At 31.6% G+C, this 18,187-nt stretch overlaps 2 protein-coding genes across 2 annotated transcripts; one reads left to right on the top strand and one right to left on the bottom strand.

Annotated features, from left to right (window-relative positions):
• Positions 1-2,444: 2,444 nt before the first annotated feature.
• On the top strand, positions 2,445-5,851 carry LOC139855610 (probable caffeoyl-CoA O-methyltransferase At4g26220). Its single transcript, XM_071844848.1, has 5 exons — positions 2,445-2,509; positions 2,599-2,678; positions 2,783-2,927; positions 3,038-3,169; positions 5,410-5,851. Exons 1-5 carry the CDS (start codon positions 2,447-2,449, stop codon positions 5,710-5,712), a joined length of 723 nt encoding a protein of 240 aa, XP_071700949.1. The 5' UTR covers positions 2,445-2,446; the 3' UTR covers positions 5,713-5,851.
• A 206-nt stretch (positions 5,852-6,057) lies between these two features.
• LOC139854380 (uncharacterized) lies at positions 6,058-8,403 on the bottom strand. Its single transcript, XM_071843687.1, has 3 exons — positions 8,175-8,403; positions 7,733-8,124; positions 6,058-6,093 (listed from the first exon to the last, which is right to left on the bottom strand). Exons 1-3 carry the CDS (start codon positions 8,401-8,403, stop codon positions 6,058-6,060), a joined length of 657 nt encoding a protein of 218 aa, XP_071699788.1.
• Positions 8,404-18,187: the final 9,784 nt, after the last annotated feature.

Genomic DNA, 18,187 nt, shown 5'->3' with positions numbered 1-18,187 from the left:
CAAACTTCAACCGTTTGACTTTATTAATATAGTTACGACAATCTTTTTCTGTAAAGGGTAAATTTTCATATCCTCCATTCTCGACAACCAACGTATTGAAACTCTTATTCATTCTTACCCCTGCTCTTTGATGAATTTCAAGTTGTCTTTTTACATGTCGATTTATTTTTCGGTAACAACGGTAAAATCTTCCTTTACTTGGACTAAACGAGTGATTATGTTCGAGATAAACTTTTGATAAATGATACTTTTGATCGGCGCCAAGAACTACTCTAACTTTAGCACCACAATCAGTTTTTGTAGTGGGACGAGGGTTCAAACTATTTCTCGATTTGGACACTGACTTTTGAGCCCGATTACATGCAGAAGTAGCATACTTTATAGTGTCACCAATAGGATCTTTTTCTGAAGATCTTTTAAAGACTCCAAATCCCATCTTTTTTCCATAGTCTGCATAAAAGTTTGCAACTTCTTCAATTGTGTCAAAAGTCATGCCAAGTTTCGGTTCTTCCACTTTTTCATCATGTTGGACACTCTCATTATAATTTTCTTCACCACATCCATTCTCGATGCCTTCTCCATCGTCTTCATTTCTTACATTATAAGTGGTCTCTTTTTCCATATCAACGTGATATTCTCTAGGATTAAAAAAATATGTGCGCTATGAGTCAAGGTATGGTAAATTTTATTATGTAGAAATATATGTATCATCTGTAAAACATGAATATCATATTATATAATAAATAAAATAACAAGTTCTATAAAGAATTTAAATCTTACCCATTCATTCTTTCACCTACAGCGTCCATATTTTGTGTTTCTTCAAAATCCTTATTATGGGTTCCTGAATCAGCATCATCAAATGTGGAAGTAAAAGAAGATGATTCATTGAGTGAAGATGATAAAGATGAATGTTGAACCATATTGATGAAAAAGATGTTAGGGTTTTAATTTTTGAAGATAGATGCAATAAGAACAAACTGATAGAAGAAATTTTGTTAAAAAAATAAATTTAATACAAGTTATATTAGTATGAGATTCGTTACGCATCAACATTTTTGATAGGTTAAAATTATTGATTATTTATTTTTTTAAAATGGAAAATATATCAATTATCTAATAACCAAAAATAAATGGGAGTAGTTACAAAGAAGTCAATGTGCATGACCACATCAACATGCCAATTCAGCAAGTGGAAACTTTTTGATGAAATGAAGGTGTGTGTATCATTTCTCGAAAGAAAATTGGTTTTGTGATGATGGGGAGAAAATCGATCTGGTAGAAAAATGATGAGGCCGTTTTAAAGGGTTTTTTAGGGGTAGTATTGTTACTCAATAATTCAAAATAAGGAAAGAGATAATTGTTGATTATTAAGTAATCTAAGAGTTTTTATTAAAGAATGCTCTTTAATCTAATGGTCCTTTTTACTCCATTTAAATTTTATAAATATTGATTAGCTAAATTTGATTTTGGTTATCTATAGTTTATATTAAAATTGTAAAATGATGATGTCATTAATATGTCTAATCCTTTCTTAAAAAATAATTCAAAAAAAAAAAAAAAAATTCCAGGACAACTAAATGATGTCATTATTCTTAATTAATTTAAAATTAAATTAAAATACTATATTAAATTAAATCAATTAAATATGTCTAATCCTTCCTTTAAAAAAATTAAAAAGAAAAAAAAAATCTAAGACACCTAGATGATGTCATTATCCTTAATTAATTTACAATTAAAATAATATATTTAATAAAATCAATCAAATAAAATTAATACTAATATAATTATAACTAAAAATAAAATTAACTAAAATTAATTCAATAAATTAAATAAAAACATTATCATACGGAGGTATATAACAAGAATAAAAAATAATCATGGTTTTTTCGCGATGTTGAATCAGGTATTTTCAATCTTTCTTTTATTTTATTGTTAAATAAGTATTATTTATGACAAAGAAGATATTAATTGTAATGAAAATTGGAAGATGGTGGTGGAAAAATGAATGTAGTTAATTTATTATGACCAAGTTAACAACGACAAGTTTCTTAGTCGAAATCTGTGGTCTCAAGGGTTATTAAACTAAATGACTTTAGCATTTACATTCACTTAATACCTAAAACATATTATTAAACTGTTTCGTTTAAACAAACTCGTGGTTCCACGGGTCATTTCTATATACTAGATATAGAAGATAGATTCTCCCTTTTCTAAAGTAGCGAAAAACTTGTCCTTTTATGTAAACTAATAATATAAATGATCTTATAAAAATATAGGTGCAAGTAAAAGTAACAGTTTATGCAAATAGTTTAAGCTAGAGGGTGACTTATGTAAATTCGAATGTACAATTTGAAGTATCTTTTTAAGTTGTTCTTATATTCTTATTCTTATAAATAGACGATTTATTTATGTTCCATAAGCTATACCCAGAAGCAAATAACTAATGGCACCACAAAAGCCAACAGTTGAATCCAAAGGCTTACTGCAAACTCCTGACTTATACAAGGTTTGTTCATAACGTACTACTCAATCTACTATTTCAAAATCTTCGAAACGATCTAACTGCTTTCTTATGTTTAATTATTTTCATTTTAGTACATCTTGGAGACCAATGTGTACCCTCGTGAACCAGAACCTTTAAAGCATCTTAGAGCTCGTAGTGCAACACACCCACAGTAATTAAGTTAATTCTATGTTTTTGAAACAAAAAAATATATATATATATATATTATTCACATTCTTGATGGAAAGTGAAACTTTCAAACTTTCGTATGTGCAGGGCAATTATGGGTACAACACCGGATGCAGGCCAATTGATCTCTCTTTTGTTGAAGCTTAGTGGAGCTAAAAGGGCGATAGAAGTAGGAGTTTTTACTGGTTACTCACTTCTTTTAACTGCGCTATCGATTCCGGATGATGGAAAGGTTTGTATCAAGAGTTAAGACACTATCATACAATTTATATTTTTACATAATAGGCTACACATATTTAATAGTTTAAGATAATCTAATTAAAATGACATATTTTGATTCAGATTGTGGCTATAGATTTGGATCGGAATGCATACGAGGTTGGAAAACCGTTTATTGAAAAAGCTGGAGTAGGGCACAAGATTGAGTTCATTGAATCGGAGGCAAAAGTAGCTCTTGATAAATTACTTGAAGATCTAAGTTATTGGTTTAATTTGATGGAACATTGAGTTTCATTTTTATGCTAGAATTTTTTTATAAGAATAATAATCTAATACTCTCTCGGTCTCAATTTAATAGTCGTGGATTGACTTTATTTTTATCTAAGTGTAAATAACTTTTTTTTTATATATAATACTTGATAAATGTTTTTTTTTGGGTAAAGAGTTTTACCCGGTGAATATTATTAAAAAATAATAAAAATACAATGAAGAACAACCAACACAAGCGCGCCTTGTAGCTTCACAAACAACCAGAAAACTAGCTAGACCCTTCTTAACTAAGAAATGAATAGCACAGCCAAGAACACCAGTAATACACCTATTACAGGACATGAAACAAAAAGTACTATAACCAACTCGATTTCATGCCGAAAAGTGTCGACGCCTTATAGGGATTTTTCTCAGCCATAAACTTGGATGTTTCATCCTCGTCAGGTTCTATATCGCTCTACTTAGCCACAAGAGCTCCAAACGAATTCTGAACCTTCACTTGTTCACCTTTCCTTATCCCACCGTTCGACCCTCTTTTATTACCCTCTTTAATTTCCTTTGAACCTCTAGTATTGACCTTAGGTTTATAAAAAAACTTTTGTTTTCCTTTAATAATCACGCTTCCTTGCGTAGTTTTTGGGGCATTTGAATTTTACGATCTTAACTTTTTTTGAAACGACTTGAAAACCATCATCATTTTGCTTATCCTTGTTCTCCACGACAGTAATCAATTTAGGGCATTGAGTATCATTATGCCCAAAAACACAGCAACTAGAACAACGAGGGGGCATCCACTCATACTCCACTCGAACCACATCAATTGCATTGCTAGTACCATCTAGGCTAGGAGTTGCAACCTTCAATTGTTCCCGAAGCTCACAATCTGCACTAACCTCAATAATGGCTCGAGCAAAATTTGGCCTCCCCCATGCCTCTGTACACATAGTGCTTGTATAAGAATCAAGCAACATAGGCCTACCAAACTTTGAAGCAATCACACTCAGTCCATCTTCAGTAAAACCTACCAAAGGTATATCATAAATCTTGACCTAATTTGGCACCTTAGTGAGATCCTCTTTCGCTAAAGACACATCAGATGACCACTTATTCAATATAATTGGAACATTACGAATCCTCCATGGGCCGTTCTGTAATGCATCCATCAAGCCACTTTCTGAAGAAAACTTAAAGAAAAAGAACCCTTTAGCATTCATCATGATCTTTTCCACACCATACTTCCGCCATACATTCAAAACATAATTTTGAACAACGGGAAAAGCAACTCGTTGCCCAAGAAAATATCCATACAATGTATTCTGGTAACGACTATAGCCTCCTTAACAGAATCAATTGGCAACATCACATCAAAAGTATTATCCTCAAAAATTGGTTGATTTAAAAATCTGAAGTTTACCTTTTTTTGCGACGTAACACCACCAGCTGCTTGCAGGTAAGAAACATAAGGCTCATTAACCTTCACTTGCTCACTTCCATCATCAATTTTCATTGAAGAATTCTGACCAGTCTCATTCGAAGCTGAAGTTTTACCATGATTTTCCATATGATCGTGAGCATGATCTTCTGCAGATGAATCTGAATGAACACTTACAAAATCATCAGTATATAGTGATATCTTTGCTCCCACAACCGTAGGGTAAAACATGGGCACATTAACATCATCCATTCCCTCCTCCAGACGAACAGTAACCCGCGGATTTTCAGGATTAACATTAAGATCATCATCCTTCTTTGCTGATGAATTAACTTCACCCTTACAAAATACAGCCCGTTCTTCCGCTTTAATTTCATCTGAACTTGATGAAGAATCACCAACATCATCTACCATCATCGTACTATCAGACGTCACAACTTCAATTGAACGATTTCGTAAAACCCTAGTGGCCGTCGCTTGTACGTTCTTATTTTTTTCCTTCTTCTTGCCGCCAAAAGTCTTCCCCATTGAGAGGAAGCAAGTTAATCACAACCACAGAATAGAGAAAAGCAAGTTAATTAGTCGGAAAATCAATAGCGGCAGCTGTAGGACTTCTATCGCAAAAAATCGCCAGAGCAGTAAACTTGATAAATGTTATACCAAATGAAAATACATATGATTAGAAATTTCAATTCAAAACCATTAAACTTAGACCGAGGGAGTAACTTTTTAGTCAATTAATAACTAACTTCTTTGAACTGATGAAATATAATCTAATCTAACTACTTTGTAGCATGATAACAAAGGAAGCTTTGACTTTGCTTTTGTGGATGCGGATAAAGAAAACTACATCAACTATCACGAGCAAGTTATGAAACTGTTGAAGGTCAACGGGATTGTGGTGTATGACAACACGCTCTGGTTAGGATCGGTTGCTAATAAGTCTGAAGATTTGGTTTATCCTGATTTCAAAGGGTTCAAGGAAGGGAGGGTCGCCACTATCAATTTTAACAAATCACTCGCTGCTGACTCTCGTATTGAAATCTCTATGGTTCCCTTGGGTGATGGTATCACCATTTGCAGACGTTTATACTAGACTTTGTAACACTCTACTTGAAACCCTATTGTAGTGCACTCCAAATAAAATATATCAAATAAAATATATACAAATAATGTAAATACTAGACTTTATTACACTCTACATGCATGAAACCCTATTGTAGTGCACTCCAAATATAAAATATACAAATAATGTAATAGATGGGGGCCAACACAATTTGCCCATCAATACAAGTAATGCTTTATACGACCACTCGTTTTTTTCTTTTTTCTTTCCAATAAACGATAACTTTATAGACTCTTTTTTTCTCATAAACAGAAAATGATATATAACGAGGCTGGAGAGTAGTAAAGTAACCAAACTAACCAACCGAGTACACAACTAGCTAAACCCGAGTTTTGCCTCACAAACAACTACCTAAAAACAAAAATACAAAACAAACTAAATTAACACTCCACAAGGATAGAGAAACAAAACAAACTGCCGCAACACGACTAAAAAGCTAAAATAACACGAAGCCCTTAGCGCCAACGGAAATCCCTTAACTGGACAAAAGGACCACACCCACGGTGTTGTTGTTGCCAACGTCTATGCCCACACCATAATTGAACGAATAAGTCCTAGCTTTGCTAATTCGTCACTCAATCCCATCCAAGAATAGTGCCACATTAATGTGGCACTCACATTGAAGTATTATGAGCATATCGATTTAGACTTTAAAAGTTATTATATTTATTAGAGATGAGAGTTTGACTTAAAAAATTAATGCCTAAGAAGAAAATAAAAAGAGAAACTAAAGCAATGACCATAATTGGTAGTTAATAAAAGAAGATATTTACATTTTAAGTATTATAGAGATAGAGATATATAGATTTACGTTTTGAAATTTAATTATGCGTTTTGATAATTGAAATTCCATATGCAGCAAAACGTGATGATTAATGTTTGGACTTGATTATGAGTGTTTAGGATTGCGTTTTGATTCATGTTTTCAAAACGCAAATAATCTTTATAAGGTGTTTGGTAATTATATATTGAAAATTGATTTTCACGTTTTAAGGTGCTCAAAACGTGATTTTAATAATCCTCTGACTTGTTACTGTCTGTATGTGTAGATGTCATTTTCCTATCTCACTATTTTTACAAGCATACCCTTCACCCTTTGATTACTTAACCTTTTTTTTTTTAATTTTTAATTTTTATTTTTTTCCTTACGTAGCATAGCACCTCTTCATGAGTTATTATAATTTATGAGTTATTATAATTTATGAATTGATTGATATTATGTTCCTATCTGTTATTCTCTTAATTACATTTAAATAATATGATATCTATTTACATAATTTTATAAATTATAAATGTATTACCGGAATCGTAGGTTTTTCGTTGTTATAGATGTAGTTCGTTTAAGTTCTTAGCTAAAGGAGTTCTTCACTCATTCGAAATTGATGATCTATGTACGAGTGTTTGGATTAGCGTTATGAAATTTATTTTTTGATTATACATTTTTAGAACGTAAATAATTTGTTAATTGTATTTGGCAATCCTAAATAGAAAATCAATTATCACGTTTAAAGACCGTGAAAACGTGATTTGAAGAATCCAAGTTCTACCTAACTACCGTTTGCAAACCAATTACTCCCTGTAATTTGTTTTACAAAAATACCCCACATCTTATAATGACTATGTAGTGCTCCGTATTTGTTTCTTTTGTTCTTTTTCATTTCTTTGCAAATTATTTTTTTTTTTTTGAAAAGCAAAACTATTATTAAAACAAATCCGAAAGATACAAATACAAGACTTAGCTCTACATCAAATGGGCCACAAGGCATAAACACGAAAAAAAAATTATAAGCAGCTGTTGGTTGCGAAGGGGGCAACCTTAGCTATACTAAAGCACGAAAACACGAAATTATAAGAATTGTACACGAAGATTAAATTACGAAATACTAAGCGAAAATTATAAGAATTGTACACGAAGATTAAATTACGAAATACTAAGATAGATACTTGGACTTGAGATCCACGATAACCATTCGAACTTTGTCTTCCTTACCCTAATCGCGATCCACTCGAATGATTTAGCTTGCATCTCATTTAGTGTCATCGGGGCGTTCCAAGATTTGGCTTGAACTACCGACGTGTTTCGATTTTTCCAAATGATATACAAAGTAATCCATTTTATAGCTTGCCAAACTTCGCGACAGCCACTCGACATAGAAGAAGTATTATTATCACTTAGGATATCGATTAGATTAAGGGATGTTGGTTTCCCTAACCCCCACCAATTGTACACACGAACCCAAATTTCAAAGACAAGCTTGCACGAGTTTAAGGCGTGATCAACCGATTCAAGGTCCTCATCGCACAATGGACACCTTACGCTATGCAAATCGATTCCCGTTATACCGAGTTCCACTTTCACCAGCAGTCTTTCCTTAGAGCTCTCTATATAAAAATTTCCACTTTTTTATGAACTAGTCTATTACGAAGCGTACCCTGTTGCGAATTAAATGAGCCTAGAACATGTTCGTCAATCAGCTTCGACAGTTTGTTGACAGTAAATAGGCCATTCGATGCTAGTGACCAGCTCCAAGCGTCTTGTCTGCCAACATTGACAGGTTTCGAAGCTAGCAAAGTGATCAGAGATGTTAACTCGTTCGTTGTTCTTCCTGAAGGATTCCGCACCCAAATCCAATTCATAACAGAAACTGTTGCATCAGCCATGACACGATCTTTAACACTGCTTCATTCGACCTTTCTAGCCTGTACAATCTTGGGTAGAGGCTGCAAAGTTTGTTACTTCCGATCCAATGTTCGTGCTAGATTGATGTAGTCCCGCCATCTTCGATTGTCTTGGTGAAGAGTATTTGAAAGCCACTTACAAATCATCAATGGACTGCCCTGCAAGGATCATAATATGCCAAACACTTGATGAAGGAGTATGTATAAAATCATCCTCCCTCATTAAGCCAACACACAACCCATATATAATACGAATAATTTAGACCAAAAAAGAATTAGTTTTGGTTTTGAACCTCCACAACCATTTCCCTAATAAGGCAAGGTTTTTGCCTTTTAGTGACACGATATTCAGCCCCCCAGTCCCGAAATTGGTTAACACACTTTCCCATTTAATACAAGCAATTTTATGTGCCGAACCCGAACCCCCCCCCCCCCCCCCACACACACACACACACAAAAATACTCTTCTCACACGCTCGAGTAATTTAATCACACTTGACGGAGCACAAAAGAGCGATAAGTAGTACCACGAGAGACTATTAAGAACCTACTTAATTAGGACTAATTTTTCTCCAAACGACAACGATCGCATTTTCCAACTTGAAAGTCTAGCTTTAAATTTATCAATCACCGGGTACCAATAACTAATCTTATTCATTCTCGCACCAACGAGAAGACCAAGGTATATGAAAAGTAATCTACCAGCTTAGCACCCCATGTGTCTCGCAATTCTATTTACTTTCATGGAATCAATACCAACACCATAAAGACAACTTTTATGAAAATTAAGTTTTAAGCCCGAAGAGAGTTCAAAACATTTCAAAAGGTTTCTTAAGCTAAGGGCATTTGATCTTCCCCATTCACCGAAAAAATAGTATCTTCCGCATATTGAATATGCGAGACAACCACCTTATCGGAACCCACTTCAACCCCCTTAAAGAGACCCTTATCACAAGCCACTTTCGTGAGTATATTTAGATCTTCGGCCGTAATTAAGAGAAGAATAGGAGATAAATGGTCCCCTTGACGAACCCCTCTTCCAAGCGAAAATTTCTTCGTAGGAGACCCATTAACCAAAATGGAGACCAAAGCCGATTTAAGGCAAGAACCTATCCATTTTATCCATTTTTCTCCAAAACCCATGCTTTTCATAACTTCAAAGAGAAACACCAATTAAGGCTATCAAAAGCCTTTTCAAAATCGAATTTGAAGATTATCCCATTTATTTGATTTTCCTTTAGAAATTGTATGGTTTCGTTCGCTATAAGAGAGCCGTCAAGAATATACCTTCCTTTTAGAAAGGCGCTTTGCTCCATACCCACTAGAGAAGGAAAAATCTTCCTTAAAAGATTCGAAAGTATTTTGGAAACGATCTTGTAATAACTTCCAATCAAGCTAATTGGTCTTAAGTCATTCAAACCAACCAGATGCATCTTTTTAGGGACTAAGGTGACGAAGGAGGCATTACAACCTCTCGAAATTTCCCTATTTTCCCCAAACCAAGAAATAGCACTTATAAATCACCTTTTATTATATTTCAAAACTTTTGAAAAAACGAAGATTAAATCCGCCGGGTCCAAGTGCCTTTGTAGTTCTATAGTCGTTTATCGCTTAAAGTATTTCATCGTCTAAAAAAGGTTGCTCTAATGCCACTGCTTCACCACTTGAAATCGAGGGATATGTTAAATCTTCCATCGACGGTCTTAAATACTCAGGTTCTTCAAATCTACACTTGAAATGTTCGAAAATCTCTGCTTTGATATCAAAGGATTTTCGTTCCAACCACCGTTAATGTTTAAACCCCAAATGTTGCAGTTGTTGTACTTATTCCTAATAACTGAGTGAAAAATTTTGTGCTCTCAATTCCTTTGAGGGCGCATCTGTGACGCTCCGTACAAAACCATCGTGTACGGATCATCAACAACAGGATCATTACAAGGTCAAACACTATATGCTATTTGAAAACTAGTTTTGCATTCATAAAAAGATAGCGTTTACAAAAGATAACATGACACAAAGGTCGTTACAAAGTCATTATTTGAAAATAACATAAGTTACGAATGCAAGATAAAAGTTCCATGATTGAGACATCTCTAAGTAATGCAGCGGAAATTCTAGCACAGCAGGTCCTTAGCAGCAAGTTTAAACACCAAGACATCAAGTCTAAACAGCGGAAGCAACAAACCTCTAAGCACCTGAGAAAACATGCTTAAAAACGTCAACAATAATGTTGGTGAGCTATAGTTTAAGTTGTAACAGTAATGTAAGGTAGGCCACGAGATTTCAGTGTTTCAAAATAGTATGAAAAGTATATGTTTAACAGTGGGCACTGTGATGACCCGGGAATTTCTGACCAAATTTAAACTTAATCTTTATATATTTCCGACACGATAAGCAAAGTCTGTAACGTTGAAGTCTCAAAAACTGTGAACTGTGTTTATGTATTCATTTGACCTTTGACTACTCCCGACGATTCACGAACAATTGGTTGTAAATAAATATGTATATTTATATAAATGTATGTATATATAATGATTTGAATTATAAAATAAACATTAGAATTAATTATGTAAAATATGTAACGAAATAATTAAGTTGTAATTTAAAATAAATCTATATATATAAATATATGATTCTATATATAATTATTATTATATGTATATTCTAATATATGTTAAAATATGTAAAAACTTAATACTTACGATAACTTATTATGTAATGTATAGATGTATTACCAAAACAATAATACGTAATATTAAAATATAAGATCTTATTATAGATATAGTTATTATAATAATGTTATTATTACTTTCGATATTAAGATAAATACTAGTGTTATTAATATTATAAAAATATATGAATTCTATAAATATAAGTTATTATAGTATTATTATTTCTAATATTATATTCAATAACTAGTATTATTGTTATAAATATCATTAATAATTTTATCATTGACAAGTTCACCAAAAGTATTTTTATGGTTTATTATTATTACTTTTATCATTAAGTATCAATTAATGTTATTAATACTATTATTATTTATTAGTATCTTCATAGCATTATCAATATTATTATTAGTATCATTAATAGTTCTATTATTAGTATTATATTATCATTATAAGTATTAGTATTATTTTTATGGATATTATTAATTGTTTTATCATTTATATTAATATTAAATCTGTATTTATTATTATTAGTATTTTACTTTTATTAGTAGTATTATATTATCAGTATTATTATTTATTAATACATTTCATTTATAATTATTATTTATTAATATTTAATATTTAATAAAACAGATAAAGAACTATAATTACGCGAAATTGGAGACAGCTCCTTACCAGATATATTTATATCCATTATCAACTTCAATATTTTTTTTTTTTTTTAAACTTCTATTCCACTCGTGACCTTACCCTTATCAATCACTAACCTACATGAAGACTTTGAACAAATTTGTTTTAGAAATTAAGATACATATCGCATCTCATATATTCCCCTCAGTTTAGTTAATCAATCGGATTCTTGTTATTATTATTTTTTTCTTCATTCTGTCAAACACCGAACTCCATCAGGCATAAAATTATTCGAATACAATTGAAGAAAAGTGGAATTGCAGAAACGTTCTAATCCATTGATTGAAACTTTCTTCAAAATTTCAAAAGCTAATTCGAAGAAACACTCAAGAATTTTCGAGTCAAAGTTTATGAAGAAAAAGTCAACCGAATTGTAATTGATCAAATTCGTGTTATATGTTTTAATTTCAGTTAAATTGACACTTTTAAAAGTTTGTAGGAGTGATTTAAAACACAATCTGTGTTGAGAGATCGAGCTAAATCGTTTTCTTTTGAACAATCAATTTTTTTTTCTTTCTTAATACCGTCGCCAGCAGAATTTTTTTTCTGTTTTTACTTTTTTTGTGTGTGTTGTGTTAAGTCTATTAATTTAAATTTCAGTTTTAAATCTTCTTCTGTTTTAAATATAGAAACTAAGAATGATTGTTTTGGTTAAATTGATTTTGGATTGGATTGAGTGAGTGAGGAAGATGATGGAATTTAGAAAACAAAAAGAAACAGTTATATAGATTAAGTCTGGATATAGTTCAAAAAAAAGGAAACGATGGATGGTTGAGAGGTTTGTGTGTGAGTGGGAGATCATGAGTTCAATCCCGGGCGTGGGCAAATTTTTTTAGAAAAAGCTTCTCAGGGGTATACACTCTTAAATTTTATTTCTATTATTATTATTATTATTAATGTTATTATTATTATGATAAGTTATTATTGTTATTATTATGATTATGATTATTATTGTTATTAGTACCATACTTAAAATTATTATTACCATATTTATAAGCATTATAATTATTACTATCATTAATATTAGTATTAGTATTTAGTATAAGTATTATTTATATTTGTACAATTATTATTAATTTTTATCATTTAAAGTATTGTTATTAATATGATTATTAAGATTATTGTTATTGCTAGTATTATAATTATTATTTTTAATAATATCACATTCATATTTACAAGTACTAGAAATGTCATTAACATTAGTATTTTGTAAGTATTATTAAGATTATTATAAACTGCACCCTTCAAATATTATTATTAATATTATTAGGATTATGAATATTATTATTATTACTATTATGAAAATAATAAAACTTATTAGTATTTTCGTTAATATTAGTGTTAGTATCATTTTAAATTTTTTTTATTTAATATTGACGTATGAAGTATTAGTACAAATTAATATAAATATTACTAAAAGTACCATTACTTTAAATCTATATTTTTATAAAAACTATTATTAATATTATCATAAATATTATTAGTACTATGAAAATTACTATTATTATCGGTATAATTATTCTAGTGTTATTATAACTTGTATTTTGTAAACAAAAGCGTAATTTCATAAAAGTATATTTAAAATACATAACTTAACTATAATAATACTTTTATATACAAAATGAATACATTTAATTAAATAATGAAATATATATAAGTTATTAATATAAAAGTTTTATCACTAATAATAACATATATATATATCTATTCGATTACGATTATATATATTAATGAATACACAAATGATATAGGTTCGTGAATCCGAGGCCAACCCTGCATTGTTCAATGTTGTCATATGTATTTTTACTACAAAATAAAGTACTGTGAGTTTCATTTGCCCTTTTTACTCTTTACGTTTTTGGGCTGAGAATACATGCAAATGCTTTATTAACTGTTTTACAATACTTATATGCGTGAGTTTCATTTGATTCCCTTTTACTCTTTACGTTTTTGGGCTGAGAATACATGCAAATGCTTTATTAACTGTTTTACAATATTGATATGCGTGAGTTTCATTACTCCCTTTTTAAATGCTTTTGCAATATATATTTTTGGGACTGAGAATACATGCGCTGCTTTTATAACTGTTTTACGAAATAGACACAAGTAAATGAAACTACATTCTATGGCTGGATTATTAAACCAAATATGCCCCTTTTTATTTAGTCTGGTAATCTAAGAATTAGGGAACATACACCCTAATTGACGCGAATCCTAAAGATAGATATATCGGGCCCAACAAGCCCCATCCAAAGTACCAGATGCTTTAGTACTTCAAAATTTATATCATGTCCGAAGGAGGATCCCGGAATGATGGGGATATTCTGATATGTATATTGTGAATGTCGGTTACCAGGTGTTCAATCCATATGAATGATATTTTGTCTCTATGCATGGGACGTATATTTATGAGAACTGAATATGGAAATCTTGTGGTCTATTAAAATGATGATAATGGTTATTTATGCTAAACTAATGAACTCACCAACCTTTTGGTTGACACTTTAAAGCATGTTTATTCTCAGGTATGAAAGAAATCTTCCGCTGTGCATTTGCTCACTTTAGAGATATTACTTGGAGTCATTCATGACATATTTCAAAAGACGTTGCATTCGAGTAGTTTAGTTCATCAAGATTATTATTAAGTCAATTATAGTTGGATGTATTATGAAATGATATGCACGTCGTGAACTTTCAATGAAATGAAAGTTTGTCTTTTAAAAATGAATGCAATGTTTGTAAAATGTATCATATAGAGGTCAAGTACCTCGCGATGTAATCAACTATTGTGATTCGTTTATAATCGATATGGACTTTGTCCTGATGGATTAGGACGGTTCCTTTCAGTTGGTATCAGAGCTGGTATAACGCCATCCATGTGTGGCGGGTTAATCATAAAGGAGGTTCTCACAGTGTTACCTGTGACGAAGCATTGGCTCTTACTCCTTGCGATCCCTTACGAGGGTTGGCAGTAGCCGAGAGGCAGGCCCTAAAATCAGTATCTGAGGTACACTCAGTGGTCACCAGGCAGTTAGCTGGGAAGGCACTGGGTGGGACGGTGGTTGTCCCCAACTGTATTTTAGTTGGTATCAGTACGGTGGTCTTAGCGAACCAGGTCTTGTAGTAGTGTGTCTAACTGATAGTTGTTTAGATGCATTAGTGAGTCTGGACTTCGACCGTGTCTGTATGTCAAAAGTTTTGATTATTATTTCGTGTCAAAAATCATCTACTTATCATTCTTAGGAAATTGCCTGCTTATTATTCCTAGTCTAGACACATCTTACTGCATTGATTTCATGAATAGTGTATAGACAAATCCATATCATAGCGTATCTGCTATTATTACCTTTGCCTGACAGCTTCGTAGATTCCTCCGTAACTTATGGCATTTTAGTATTATATATGCATATGTAAATTATGTATTGCAGGGTACTAATCTACATCCTATAATCTATTTCTTATCAAAAATCCTTCATCTGATTGTACGAGATGAATTCCTCAACCAGTTCGAGTCCCTCAGATTTCGATAGCTATTCCGATAGTTATTCTGACAGCTATTCTGATATGGATATTCACCTAAGCTCCGAAAGCGGTGTCACCAGAATGAATCAATCAATCAGCTATCCCCAATCCATTTGATGCATTCGTAGTTGACTTAATCAATGGAGACGCGAATAAGGCAATCCCTTCCACCAACTGAATTCACGTCTTGACAATGAACCTGAAGCGTTTACCGGCGAACCTGTTCGAGACACCATTTTTTCTCTCATTTCCAGAGTATCTCGTCACGATCATATACTATCTCAATTCCAAACCTTATTCATCCGTTCGTTCCGATCGACAATCATCCCGGAATAATAGAAGACGTTAGCGAACTTCGCGCTCGAGTAATCAATTTGGAGAATATGGTGCAAAATCTACCAGCTTCAGCAACATCACCGACACCAACAGTACCATCAATAATAATACCAGTACCATCAACAATCCATGTCTCAATATCACCATCTGTACTTCGAGTATGATCTTCGTTCTACATATCGTTCTACCTCATTTATCTTCGTTTGACATGGCGAATATGTAATCTCTAAAGTTTTAGAGATTATTTATTCTAGTTCCAACCGAAAACTAAATGAGTTTAATATTATGTTAACTCATTAAATCCATGATTACACCTAAATTATATATATATATATATATATATATATATATATATATATATATATATATATATATATATATATATATATTCATAAAGATTGTAATTAAAAATTCTTTTGTACAAACTGTTAATGGTGAAAATATTTTAACGGGTAGGTAATACCCGAGGAATATTTAGATTTCACATTAATAAGTTACATTGTACGTTCTTCGAATATGATTCAACAGTCATTTATTATCCTATTTACATCTACAGATATACGTATCCGTTCACCATAGAATAACCATTTTTATCCAATTTAATATTTGGATTTTGACCTATCAGAATCCAACAAGTGGCATAATGAAGAAAACATTTGACAAAATAAAATTTGTTAGAAACAGACAAATTAACTATGAGGAATTTTGTTAAGAATTCACGCTAACAAAATCCTAGCTAACTGTTCCTAGCTAACTGTTAATTCCGTATTACATTTATTTATCGCAATTTAATTATCGCAATTTACATTCTCGCAATTTTATTTATCGTCATTTAATTTCTGTTATTTATTTTTACGCACTTTAAATATCGGGACACGTATGCAAGGTTTTGACATATCATATCGACACATCTATATATATTATTTGGAATCACCATAGACACTCTATATGCAGTAATGATCGAGTTCTCTATACAGGGTTGAGGTTGATTCTCAAATAATATATATACTTTGAGTTGTGATCGAGTCTGAGACATGTACACGGGTCACGATATGAATTAATTAATTCGAATATTATATATTAAACTATGTATGAATTATTGGACTGTAAACTGTGGACTATCGACTGTGGACTGCCAACATTGGACAATTAAAATGAATTAAAATACTGATTATAACATATGAAACTAAACAATTCTTCAAGTTTGCCATTTGATTTCATCTTAAATCTCATTTGTATCTTGACGATTACAATCTGTGTTCAAACCCTTCGTAATTCTTGAAAACACCTCAATCGAGAGGATGAACCAACCGCATTTCATCTACGGAAGAAAAGATTGATGCATATAGTTATGCACATGAAAACACTCAGAACCTGAGTAAACATTTAACACGTACCTGTGCTAGTTCCTTTGGCGTTGTTATTACCGAAAATAACTTTGCAAATTCTTTTCCAAATTAGCAAATTTTGTCACAGCTCCAGCAAGTCAACTTTGACTTTTCACTCGACTTAGCTAATTATAACGCTGATATATAAGTTGTGCTTCCTCATCGATACCGGGAAACCGTTTATACCTCATCACATTAGCAGTAAATTTACCAAAAACTCCATTAATCTTTGACTTTCTGAAAAATCACTATATTCAGTGAAACCCTATCATATACTCATCCGTATCTTGTAACGAGTATTGCCATACCAAATACCGGGAATCAGCAATCATTATTTTGAATCTTGCAACAATTTTACAACAACAGTTATATATATATATATATATATATATATATATATATATATATATATATATATATATATATATATATATATATATATATATAGAGCATGTACCTCTTAAAATCATGATCTTCAATTCTGAAATTTTGAACAGCACCTAGTCTACAAATCAATACCACAAATTCTAAAAAAAGCTGAATACAGCAGCACAAACTGTACACGACCTTAACTGTCGAAAGTTTGATGATAAAGAATGGAGTAATGGAAACACTCAATAGAAAATTTAGTACCGAAAAGCGGATTATGCGAAACTATGAAGGAAACCGTGGACAAATCACAAAGAATAAGTTTGACTTCAAAGAATTCAAATGATTCTATTTCTGATGAAATCTTTAGCGAATACCTTGCTTCCGAATCTAAACCCTTATCGATAAATCTTCTTCATCATCCATCGATATTAGAAATTCCAAGATATCATCGTATTTTTCGTTATAAATATCCTCCATATTTCTAAAGATATTTTCATAACTATTCTTATCTGAATTCATTAATCTCTTCCTGATATCAGTGTTACATCATATAGAAACTGTTAGTTTCTATATTCTGTAAACTTCAAGCTTAAAATATGAATGTTATCGAAGTAATGTTGGGAACTGATGCCCGAGTTAGTATAATATAATGACACTTGATCAACGTGATTATATTATATTAAGTCATGCTGAGGTTCTAAATGGGACATGATGATTTACAGATTATAACATCATCATGTGCCATGTTACACGACTCTTACATTTTATCTGATATATAAACATATC

The sequence above is a fragment of the Rutidosis leptorrhynchoides genome, chromosome 6, assembly GCF_046630445.1.
Source record: "Rutidosis leptorrhynchoides isolate AG116_Rl617_1_P2 chromosome 6, CSIRO_AGI_Rlap_v1, whole genome shotgun sequence".
In the NCBI taxonomy this organism is placed as follows: domain Eukaryota; kingdom Viridiplantae; phylum Streptophyta; class Magnoliopsida; order Asterales; family Asteraceae; genus Rutidosis; species Rutidosis leptorrhynchoides.
This window is presented reverse-complemented; position numbering and strand designations above follow the sequence as displayed.